At 35.5% G+C, this 12,651-nt stretch overlaps 1 protein-coding gene across 3 annotated transcripts in view; it reads right to left on the bottom strand.

The window, feature by feature from the left end:
- Positions 1 to 212: 212 nt before the first annotated feature.
- SPRED1 (sprouty related EVH1 domain containing 1) overlaps positions 213 to 12,651 on the bottom strand; it is a 58,246-nt gene continuing 45,807 nt past the window's right edge. For all 3 annotated transcript variants that reach the window (XM_035329123.1, XM_035329122.1, XM_035329124.1), the window contains exons 5-6: positions 7,790 to 7,948; positions 213 to 2,919 (exon numbers count right to left, since the gene is read on the bottom strand). In XM_035329123.1, coding sequence (XP_035185014.1) covers positions 2,260 to 2,919; positions 7,790 to 7,948 — 819 coding nt within the window. In that variant the 3' untranslated portion in view covers positions 213 to 2,259. The remainder of the gene's footprint in view (positions 2,920 to 7,789; positions 7,949 to 12,651) is intronic.

Genomic DNA, 12,651 nt, shown 5'->3' with positions numbered 1-12,651 from the left:
GTTATATAGTGCTCAGAGGAAATTGTTAACCTCATTTCTTTCTGAAGTATATACAGAACAGGATTCTACAGCATTTACCTATATACAGCCAGCAAGTTCTTTTCTTAGGTTGCTCATAGCTCTCTTCACCTTGAGTTAGGAACCTAGCACTTACAAATATTCAATTTCTCTCATTCACAAGAAAGACTTTACCATTTTATTTATTTATTTTAAAGTTAACAGTCTATTCCAGGCAACCAAGTTAAGTTGAAAATGTGTGAAGCATGAAGATCAACCAGAGTAGCAGCTTTCAAATATATAAACAGTAAAAACCAAGACTGCTGCTACAGTGTCATATTCTTGGACTTAATTCATCCAATCTTAATACAAAACTAGAAGCTCTTTCGTAACTTCTACAGTTATCAATATATGTTTCTTCTTTTCAATGTGAAATAATACTTTGAGATGAGCTATGTACACAATGTGGTTGATTCAAGCTGTAATATAAATATAAATGTTTTCTTTTAAAAAGTATCTTACAGACAGATGATATACATTTCCTTCTTTTACTTCTGGGCTACAAAGGAAAATTCAGGGCACTGATACATGCAGAACAAAAAGCTACAGAAAATATACTGAAAATGCATAGGAAGAGAGAAAAGTAAGTCATGTTATTTTTATTATTATTATTATTATTTTTAACAAGAAGGGTACTCTGAGGACAATCTGCCCACTCCAGCCATGATAGCAAATAGGCACTTTCCCTAATGAACTATTTTTAGTGTTTCACATATCTTCAATGAGAAGTAACTGTTTCTTACTTCACGACAGCAAAACATGAAATGTTCTTAAAAAAAAAAAAAAACTCTAAGGGTTAACTGGTTAATTCTTATTTGAAAGTTAAACACTTCGTAAATACAAAGCCATAACAAATGCTGTGCACACTATCGCATGTGCTTACACACACGTGCACGCGCACACACACACTCTCACCCCCTTCCCACTCCCCATGCTCCCTCCAAATTCACTCAATTAAGTTCACTCCGATTTTGCCTGGGCTGTAATTTATTTCTCAAGTCTTCTGTTGTCTTTTGCTGTTGTTCAAATAAACAGTTGTTTTGTTCAAGTAAGAAAAAGTTGCAATTCAAAATAATGAAAACAATTTCAATTTTGTTATTAATCTTGTTTTAATCATAGTACTTGATAAACAGCTGAACAGGATCCTAGTTTAACAGAAGGATAAACAAGAACACTGATGACAACTTGTTACAACTGTCTTAATGTACCTTTTGCTTAATGAACATCTGTATATGTAATAAAAGTATTTTTGGAGGACACCCCAAAAGAAAACAACTTGCTGGTTGAGCAACAGAAACAACTTCCTTTTTGCTATTATGTTGAAATCAAAGTCATTTATATATAAAAATAAATGTTATGTTCTAACAAGAACATTTTAGACAATTACATCTGTGCTTAACAAAAAATATTGGTCACTCAAGACTAGAATAATTAATATTTTAAAGGTTTTTAGATTATCAGAATGTATGGATACAACTCAACACAAACTGTAGCTGAAGGGAAACAGGACTGAAAATATCAATTTGTCCATCTGGAATAAAAATGCAACTAAATTAACTAATTAAATATTTAAAATACTACCATGGAATGTGACAGTAGATATGGTCCATACCTACTAGATCAGAGGGAAGGGAAGTATAACATGTAATAATTCGTACCTTACACATTTAGTTAAATATAAACATTTGTTATTTATACATAAAGTTGCTTCCAAAAAACTATTAATAAGTGATTTAGTTGCACTTAAAATCAGTTTCATTTCTCATTTGCTGAGTATTAACTTTTCTTAATCTTAATCAACTGTCACTAGTGCACTTTTAGTTAAAATTTCCCCTCAGATAAGTTTTAATCCTTTTAAAAGAGCCCCCTCACCTAAACCATGAATGTACAAAGTGGCAAAAGTTAATCCCTTTTAGTATAATCATAGTTTATATACTCATTTTATAGCCAATAATAAGAACAGGCTTTCCTTTGCAAAATCTCCTTCACAACTTGCAACAAATGCCACGCACTTAAAGGAAATAGGCATGGCTAGCACTTGTAAAATGCCAAGGTCTGACAAGTCTCCTTGCTTCTTCCACATCAAGCATCTCTCTTACATGAAAGAAGATTCCCTTCAGCTTGCCAAAAAGCTTCTACAAATCCAAGTTAGATGCTTCCTGGAAACAAAGATTTTTCAGCTCTGTTTGGCACAAGACTGATTCATCCTGCAGCTTTATGCTTCCCTCCACAGCACCCACATACCTCACCGCAGTGATGGCATGCTCTCAAGGGGAGGTAGCAGCACATACACGGAGCAATGAATGACAGTGCTACCAGTGCTAACCAGCGTAAGCAGAACTTGTCATCACTAGTGTCACATGAGCAAGGATCAGAGAAATCTCCTTCAGAGTCCGACATGCAGTGATACAGCATGCTCTCTGCACAAAGCATGCAACTAACTTGGTAGATACATCTTTTAATAGGATCTGGAGCATCTTGACATTTTCCTCTGCCGTTATCTTCATGATTAAACCTTTCCTGGCAGTATATACAGCGGGAGCGCTCACCATCCTCTTTTCTTCTTTTCGAGTTTTTAAATTTTGATGAGGAAGGCTGAGTTTTAAATACCACAGAACTCTTTGAGTCTTTCAGGGAATTCAGCTTAGTTCCATCCCCACATGGGTATAAATAGTCAGATTTTTTACTGTCTGATTTAGAAAATGGTATATTTGAGTCTGCATCATCCCTCTCCAGGTCGTTCTTCCACATGTCAGGATGCCTGTAGTCTGCATAACGACGTATCAAAATATCACGAGGGTTTATTCTTACGATTTCATCTTCATCCTGAAAGCTAACGTGTCTGATGGACTTCGGTGGTACCTGAAACGGCAAAGGCAAGATTAGTTTACTATAGCGAAGTTCTAGATTAACGTCCACCTACAATGTAATAATTGGAGTGCAGGATTTTTTCCTTGCCTCACGAAGATAAGTTTTTTGGTTTATTGCCAATACAATTTACAGACTTCCTCATGATATTGGCACCATGAGGTTTTATATTCCTTCCTGACTTTTTACTCTGTATATTTTGGCATCCACATAAAATTTGATGCTGTTCTGTGTTATGCTCAAAATTTGGGTTTTAACATCTTACAGTAGCAATTAATTCCACAGATCAATGATGCGTTATGTGGCTTTGCTGGTTTCGTGTGTCAGTGACAATCTTTAGGATTAACTCCCTGATACATTCACGTTGAGTTGCTCATGCTATCTAAGGAGAAGCTTTCCTTAGCCTTTATTCCTGCTCTGAATTTTCAAACTTCCTCCACTTTTGCTACTATAGTACTGAATATAGGTTACTATAACTATAGATTTTGCCATATGAAGAATAATATTCTGTAAGGTTCGGTAGTATGATCAGACAAATTTATTGTGTTCAACAACAGTGGCTTCTAAATGCATCTCACCCTTACAAACAAATACATACAATACTTTACTGAGATTGGTTCGTTTAGGACACCAGTGGACAAAGGAATAAGTACTTTTAAAATTCTCAACTTGTAAGGAACTGACCATAATTTAAGACTTTTTACCTTAATGGGCAAGTAACAAGGAATGTGCAATGGGGTATGAAAAAGTTTTTGAAGGTGATGAATTTGAAACATCAGAATTGAAATATTGCAGATCTTAGATACAAATGTAAGATAGCAGGCTGCCATGGAATGTCACTGAAATCACATTACAAGTAACTTCTAAGAAAATGTGCAAATAACGACAAACAGGATAAAAATTTAGCACATGTATGGAAGAAGCTTCTGAAAACAGCAGATAGTCCAGCAAAACAGCAAAAGTCTCAGTATGTCCCAGTATGCCTGCCTTACAGACAGGCAATTATTTTCCTACACTGTAGGGCTATTATAATCAGAGCCAGAATATAACTGAGCTTCAAGTCTAATTCCGCCTTTTTTTTTTTTTTTTCCTCCTGTCAAGTGCACAGTCTGCAAAACATCTCACAAAAAAGACTGAAAAGCACTCCCTAACCCATTAGCCTGAAAAATTCTCCCAGATTCAGGAATTACTTGGGAACGCATCTTTGGCATCCATATCATAGCTTTATTAGTACTGATGAACTTAATGAGAATTAGCATGTCCCTAATCTGCTGCAGTGTGAAACAAAGCTTTACTGAAGATGATGTTTTAAGTTTACACTACAGTTTCACTTTGCATGTATCTATGCTCCTACTGCATGGAAGTCTGCATGTCTCAATATTGCGGTAGAAGGCAGAAGAGGACGGAATAGCTTCTTAAAAAATTCTTACATAATCAGAAGTTGGCATATCTGTAGCCTGTTCTAACCACCACTTCCCTGCTCGGTAATCCTTGTGTGATATACATTAATTACAGAATTGTGATTAGAGCTGCTTTGCCCTATGAGCTTCAACTGCAGTATGCTAACAAGAACAATTTTTGTCTTGGCTCCAAGCCACTTAGTTGGATTTCCACGAGATCTAGAGGATATGGTGTGAAGAAAGGCCATATCCTATTCAGCTGACATCACTGATCGTCCTTATTTTCCCAGGCTCTGATGCAAGCTGGCCAACCCTTTACTTATGAAAACAGACTGCTTCCAAACTCTAGTCTGTTTTCAAAAAGGAGAAAGTTATCGATGCTAAAACAATAGGCTATGGATAATTGTCTTTTTTGAACCATTAACAGCATAAATTTAATGGGAAAGAAGTATCAAAAATATCACTGCATGTGTTACAAGCACAAAGGATCCTTACCCCACTACTCAAACAGAGCACTAAGCATGCAAGATAAAAAATGAATTATAAAAAATGAATTGTTTAAATGAAAAAATAAAAACAAAAAAAATTAAAAAATCCACCCTCGACCTCACATTTCCCATACATTAAATAGCCACTAAAAATCACTACAAATACCAACAACTCTAAAATCTGATCTCTCCTCAGTCTTTCTTATTTGTTTGAGCATAACACATGCACAACTGATTTCTTTTAAATCTCCAGCCAAACACCTACTAAAATGCTAAAAGTCTGACATATTACAACTGTATGTAGGCAACTAATAACAAGAAATCATTAATTAAGAAAGGAAGTGATAAATGCTGGAAAACTTGTGATAAATGCAGGAAAAAAATTGGAAGAGCTTTATTTATAAGATACTTACATGTTGGGTATTTAATGGGACCTATCTGAAAGCATAAGATACATAAACTTACAAACTGTATGAAGCCCAGATTATATTTGGCATAGCTACAAGCAAAACTCAATGAAAATAACCAACCTAGTCCTCGAGATGAATATCTCAGTACAGGTACAAACTATGTGTAACAGTTGAAGCAGGAAGTGAGGAAGAATATTACAGCCAAACTCCACAGAGAAGCTCATTATGAACATAATTAGCCAACTGGAAATCAGGGAGAAATTGTTGACATGGCTGAACTTACTAGTACTACTCCTTACTTGAAGGGTTTCACCTTTACACAAGGCATGGACACCTTCTCAGTACTGCAGCCTTCACTGAGTTCCCTCAAACAAATGGATGCACCTGACTGCTCTAGTTGAAACTCTACTATACAAGGACAACAGCAGCTGAATATAACATACCAAAGCACAGAATTTAACTGAAACACACCCAAAGATGAGGAGCTGAAGGACTTGGGTATTTTTTTTTTTTCTTAAATAACATCACTACAAGAAGAACACTGAAGTGCTGGAGAGTGTCCAAAGAAGGGCAGTGAAGCTGGTGAAAGGTCTAGAGAACAAGTTTAATGAGGAGCAGCTGAGGAAGCTGGGGTTGTTTAGCGTGGAGAAGATAAGGCTCAAGGGAGACCTTATTGTACTTTACAATTACCTTAAAGACAGTTGTAGCAAGGTGGGGAAATGGCCTCAGGTTGTGCCAGGGGAGGTTTAGGCTGGATGTTAGAAAAAAATCCTTTACTTCATTGTTGGCATTGTAATGTTGTTGGGTTGTTAGGCATTGGAATAGGCTGCCTAGGGTAGTGGTTGAATCACCATCCCTGGAGGTCTTCAAGGAACACGTAGATGTAGAACTTAATAGCATGGTTTAGTAGTGGACTTGTCAGTACTAGGTTAAAGGTTGGACTAGAGGATCTCAGAGGTCATTTTCAACCTGACTGATTTTATGATTCTTACAGTATTACAGGAAAGGATTTGAACGGTCATTAATCACTTCTTTAGTTTCAGCATGTACTATTTGACTTACAAGCACACTAAGTGTTCAGATCTATTTATAGGTAATTGAAACAAAATTGGTATTTACCTCAAAATCTGCTGTGCCACATGCACAGAGCTCAGAAGTGTGTGCATATACAGACTGGGAGGTTTTGTTGACTTGCCTTTGCTTTAACATGCACTACAGGGCTATGCAAAAAGCATGGTATGTTTTATATCACAGCTTAAATTATTTCCTCACTAGCCTATTCTGTATATGCTCTTAGAACATACATGCTGTTTAAGCTAATGCACTTTTCTTTACAATGCAATGAAGACTAACAGCATATACATCACTAGTTAGCGCAGCCAATAAATACTAGTTATGATAACCTCATCATCCATCTTGCTCAAAGAAATTCTTAAATTCTCTTTGCAAGTAAATAGGAAGAAGGAGGAATACTTATCTTGACAAACAGAACAAGCAAACATATGAAGTGATTTATACAAGAAGATAATTGGCACAGATCAACAATAAAAATCCATAATTTTAAACTTTCATTAGTTCTCCAGATATGACTGTTCCTTCTGCGTAATAAGGCAGTTAGAAAGCAGCTGATACAAGACTTTAACACAATCCTATCTTTGCAAGAATGACCCAGCACACAAAAAAGTGTTTTTTCACGGTGTAGAAATATTTTCTGATGAAGTGCTCACAACTACTTGAACTTTCATTCTGCTTTGACATGCTATTAAACTTCTTCTAAAAGCTTCCCAATCTGTTTGCTTCTAGGCATTAGACCCTCAAATTACTTATCTCTCTAATAAGTCTACCTCTACATTCTACCAAAATGATTGGCTCTGTGAGAAAAAAGCAAAATGAATATTGTTAAAGAAAAAGCTGTAACATTGCCTTTTCAATCTCATGTCATATAAACATGACATCTTTTCAAAAATGTCAGTACATCAGCCTTCTTCAAGTTAGTGGTCTTTCCTCTTTTAAGAATGTCTGCTAACTGCTTAATGCCTTTCATGCATAACCAATCTACACTTTTTCCTTCTGTACCAACACTGAATATTTTAGTTTAATAGTCAGAGAGCATAAACAAAGTTTCACTAAAAATATGCAGCAGAAGTGCCCCACTGTGTAATGCACCCTAAATACACGTTTTCAAGATACTTTAAAATACTCCTAATCAAAACACTATGATTAGTACACACGTAACTGAGATTGAGTCCATGGCCAGTTTACATTTTTTACACAAATATAAATAACTGTTCAAAGCTGCAAATACATAAGTCTGTAATACAGAAATTTGACTTTGAATAAAGAGGACTTTTTCATGTAGTCTGCTACAGGTAAAAACCTTTGCAAAGCATTACGTCTGCCATAATAATGCTGTCATGTTTCAGCTGCAAAGCTTATTGATCACTTCAAGAAGTCCAGAGTATAATACTACAAACAGGGATTTAGAATGAAAATGCTTTCTTGTCAGAAACTGCATCCTGTGCCAGTAGTACAGCAAGCAAAGAATTGCCTCTGTTGGTGGTCTTACCTGGTTAGGTTGGCTAGGAAAACAGGCTCTCCTGGTGTTGAAATCCTCAAATGCTGAAGGCCTTAAATTCAAACTGTTGTAAGGTTCACTGGTTACTACAGTTTCGTGTTGGAAAAGGTGGTCTTTCATTAATGAACCGGATGTGTTTTCTTGAGTACTCTAGAATACACAAGAACACTCCTGAAATGATTTTGCATTTACACAATAACTGTATCAAACCCACCAAGTTCATGCATAAAAGCATTAATATCCTACACAGTTTGTTAGAAGCATTTAACAGATTTTTTTTAATACATTTTTAAGTACATATAAATGTGCAAGTACTTTCTTAACCATGAGTCAGCCTTGGAAGCTGAGAGTTGACTCTCTGCAGAGTATACACAGCTTGAGGGTTAAAGACACAGGCCTTTAGCTTGCTTGCCAAATCAGACATGAGGAACGTCTTTAAGGTAGGAGGGGTTAAGTCCAGGCCCTGAGATGATGCTTTCTCTAGCTACCCACCAGGCTGACAATATTTACAAATACAGAACTGGAGAAAAACAATTCTGAGACTAATAAGGCTAAAGCTAGTCAGACCTTTTAATAAATTAGAGCAATACTGCGCTTAACAGATCAGCTGGAAAGGAACAGAGAGTCAATTTTAGCATATACTGGCTCAATTAGAATATCTAATTACAGCAAGTGTATATTAAACAACTAATGGCTGTCTCTTTGAAATCAAGGTTACATCAGGCAGTTTGATACAAACATAAGACCATGTGGCATTGTATAATGAGATATCTACAGGATGTATGCCACTCAGAATGAGGAAGAGGAAGTATGTTTGGGTGGAACATGGGCTTGTAAGATGATCCAATTTTCTGAGAAGAACAGAAAAACAAACACTTCTCATTCTTCAAGCTACTAACTGGGATATACTTAGGATACAGTGGAGCATAGTGATAAAAACCCCAATAGGTTGCCAAAAATGTTTTGTTGTACAGTGATTTGTTTGCATTGAAAGACACTCTAAAGTTAACTGGCTGTCATCATCTGATAGCACTGAGAAACCTCTGGCATCATCCTGCTTCCAGTGATAAGAGTGTTTCAGTTTTAGTATGAGGATTTCTTAATAAGGATTTGTACACATCAAGAAAACATGAATGGTGCAAACAATAAAAAAATACTGCAGAAAGCTACTGAGGAAGAGGCAAACCTGAAATTTTGGCAGGTTAAGTACTAATACTGAATTGCTAAGTCTTTGTTTATCAAAATACTTAAGGAACTTATTCTGAGATTGCATTAGCACCTGATGTAGATAAAAGTCTTCGCATCAAATAATACAACTGGATTAAGTTGAAGCAGTTGCTCTGCTGCTGATGGTTAGAAGAAAATCAACTCATCACTAAGAATTTATATAATGTTCAGAAGCACTGAGTGGAAAAAGTTGAGTACTTAATAATCAGCTTTAATTAATACCAGTGAACATCTGTCCCATGAAAGGAAAGACACTAGTTCAGTGAGGTCAAAGTTCAGCTGAAAAATGAAGACTGAAAACTCAAAAAAGAAGCACTTTTTGCAGGTCCTCAAGCATGACAACACTACGAAGCAATCACCACTGTATTTTCTGGTCAAATACTGCTGGGAAAGGAGTACAAAACAATGTTAAAATGACTAGCTAGAGTTAGATTTCAAGGAAGTATACTTATTTTTAGAGCAAAAAAGCATCAAATATTAGTGCAATACCGAACATCTTGCCAGCAAGGATGTACTCCTGCAGGTACATTCCCCAATGATATAAAAATCTTCCAAAACATTGTTTTGAACCACAGGAGACCTGCATTCAGAATGAAGAAGAAAAGCCTACAACTATTTTTGGTTTGAGCAATGTTATAAATGCTTACAAGCAGAAACTATTTAAGCTAGAAACACACTTAACAGCTAGAAGGCATTTTATAGAAACCACCGTAAAAAGCACTACCTAACCTGCAAGTTGAGTTCCCTTAAAGCTATTATCAATTTGAGTGGTCTAGCGTGAAGGATGAAGGAGGTGCAAAAACTGCTACTCCTTCCTTCCCAAGGAAAAACGGATACTTGCCCACATGACAATCATTATCCTTGGGTGAGCTGTGCAATGAACAATTCAATTCATTGTTCAAAAAAGAACAATGCTCAGCTTACCAGCCTGGACACTGCAGGTAAGTGGATATGGCCTAACTTCTGATATTTAACAAAAATGAAAAGCACGTAGGTCATTGACCATCTTTAGTCTATAAATATTTATTATGCAGAACTACAGAAATGCTAGATGAATATTCTAAACTCTGTGTTTTTAATCAAAGTGATAGTTCAGACGCAGCTAAAGCACATTTACTAGTATCAAAAAGGCTTTCTTTGGACAGACACGTTCTGCTCCAATACGATGTTTTATGACCGGGTTATAAACACCTGAAAACCCATATTTATAATGGAAATACTGATGACCTGACAGAAGAGGCCCTAGAAACAAAAATGCTATTGTTTTGGAAATGCATTCAAGTGAAAAGCAAATGTGAAGTTTTCCACAAGAACTAAACTTGGTATATTAAATATACAGAGTATTACACACAAACACAGATGCACGCATTCCCTTTTTCTACTGTCCAAAGCAATTACACCGCCCACATTCAATATCCTTCAACCACAGCCTGCAAAGTACAGTACTGGCATAGGTTATTCAGTATCATCTGTAAAGTAACCTACGCCAGTTTTTAATGCACAACGGAAATCTGGTTTGCTCCCAGCTGCTGGTATAATAATTACTGTCCTATGGTTGCTAAGAGATACTCTGAATTTTTTTTTCCAAGACTACTAAAACATTTCTGTGCGCACAGGCAAAAGGATGCTGGGTAAAGCAATAAAATGACTCCAGCTGTAGCTCTCCAGCAGAATTCAAAGCCAGATGACAGCTGTAGAGAAAATGAAAACCAGACTGAGCTTCTCTTCTTCTTCAAGTTCTCTCTCCTTACTTCTCCCAGTTTGCCAGAGTTAAGTCTGGGAGAGAATTCAACATTGTTCTGCAAACATTGTTAAAAATGTTCTGCTCTAAGTTTAATGATTACACAGAAGGATGTATGAGAGACCACATTTCCACTGCATCCCAGCTCTTGTTTTTACTTCCCTTGAGGCCTGAAAATCTGCTGTTTGATGCTAACCAACACAACAAGAGTTTACATTTTTGACTGTAACTTTTAACTGTGAATAAATGATACAGGTTTCAAAGACATTTGAGTAACGTCTTTCTGCTTTAGCCACTTCTAAGATGGAACAATTACTTCCATAGTTGGCAAAGAAATTCTATTACAAGCAGGTATGTATTTCTGACACGTTCTGAATGTTTTATGCAGTTTATAGTTAAAAAAAATACGTCATTTGACATATTTCTTCTAAGGCTGTTCTACTTGAACATATAAAGCATACTAGAGGTTATCAGGGATTCCAAGGAAGAAGCTAATAAATTAAGACACAAAGTGTAACTCTCTGAGGAAATAACAGAGGGACAGGCTGTTATAGATACTGGCAAGAAAAAAAAAAGAAATACCTCTTCTTTGAATACTACTCCACAAAAAGGTCTGATAAACCTAAGTAATTTTAGCTCCTATATTATTAGGTATTTAGCTCCTATAGTAAGTTGATAATAAATTAATATTACTTTTACTTCCAGGAATTACACCTAGTAAAATAACGTACACTGAATATTGCTAATCTTTAGTGTTCAGTCATGTAGTATGTTTTTCTCCACACAAACAATGTCAAGTGTAAGTTATTTCAGATTTCCTTACAAATTATAATGTCAAATTATATTTGTAAAATAAAATTTGTACAAACTTATTTACAGACAGAATAAATCAAATGCTCACTAAATAGTACATTTCCAAAGAGGCACATGAACCATTTAGGTCTTTCTTGCCTGCACCAAAGCCACTGAATTTTTGTTTAACTTACATGACTTTTCCCATTTGTATTGGCAAAAACATCAATATACTTATTTCTGAAAGCCAATCTTTTTTTTTTTTTTTTTTTAAAAATAACCCACAAACTTATAATTTATAAGCTTTCAGTTTTCTTCTGCCAGCAGTAAGAAACTCATGAGCTTAAGTGCTTCATTTCATTTTTATTACTTCAGAACTGTTAAAACATTGATAGCCTCTGAGTAACACCAAGGTCTGAATCAACAAACTGACAAGACTCAACTGCTATATTTTTCAGTACTCAAAAGTAAGACTTCTTCATTCTAGTTTCAAAAACCGTGCATTTAAGAATATTTTTAAATGCATGAACTCTAGATTTCATTTAGTTAGATTTACTTCTAAGAAAAAAACACCAATCCTGATTTCTTTTTTGTTTTGTTAAGCTAGATCAGTTTTAGAGTGCGAAGTTTGTATTTCGTAGAGGACAAGAATCTGAGCCAATCTCTAAGCAAACAAGCAAACTGACTTAAACAAGCTGCTTGTCTACTGCATTCAAAATAGCTGGTTTTATACCAAAAAAATCCAAGCCTCCTACCAAAACAAATTCCCTGTGTATGTTACCATATAAATACATATACATTTGCAGTATATTTACAAACACTGCAGGAAGTCAGACAGCTCTGCATTAGCTCACTTGTATGTTTCTATTTCAAATTAATCTAGTAGAACTATGAATGAGACTTATTTAATGATACAAACAATTCTTACATAGTATGTTCATTAAATAAAAGTAATTTTCATCATTTAAGCAATCTTTAAAAGCAAGTATGAACACCTTAAATGATTTTTTTTTATTATTAAGCTTTTAACATTATTTGTTAACATATCTATGAAGCTACAATGAAATTATGTCTTCTTAAAAGCTGGTTTTGA

Source organism: Oxyura jamaicensis, chromosome 5 (assembly GCF_011077185.1).
Source record: "Oxyura jamaicensis isolate SHBP4307 breed ruddy duck chromosome 5, BPBGC_Ojam_1.0, whole genome shotgun sequence".
NCBI classification, from domain to species: Eukaryota; Metazoa; Chordata; class Aves; order Anseriformes; family Anatidae; genus Oxyura; species Oxyura jamaicensis.
Note: the sequence above shows the minus strand (reverse complement) of the source record. Positions and strands in the feature narration are given on the sequence as shown.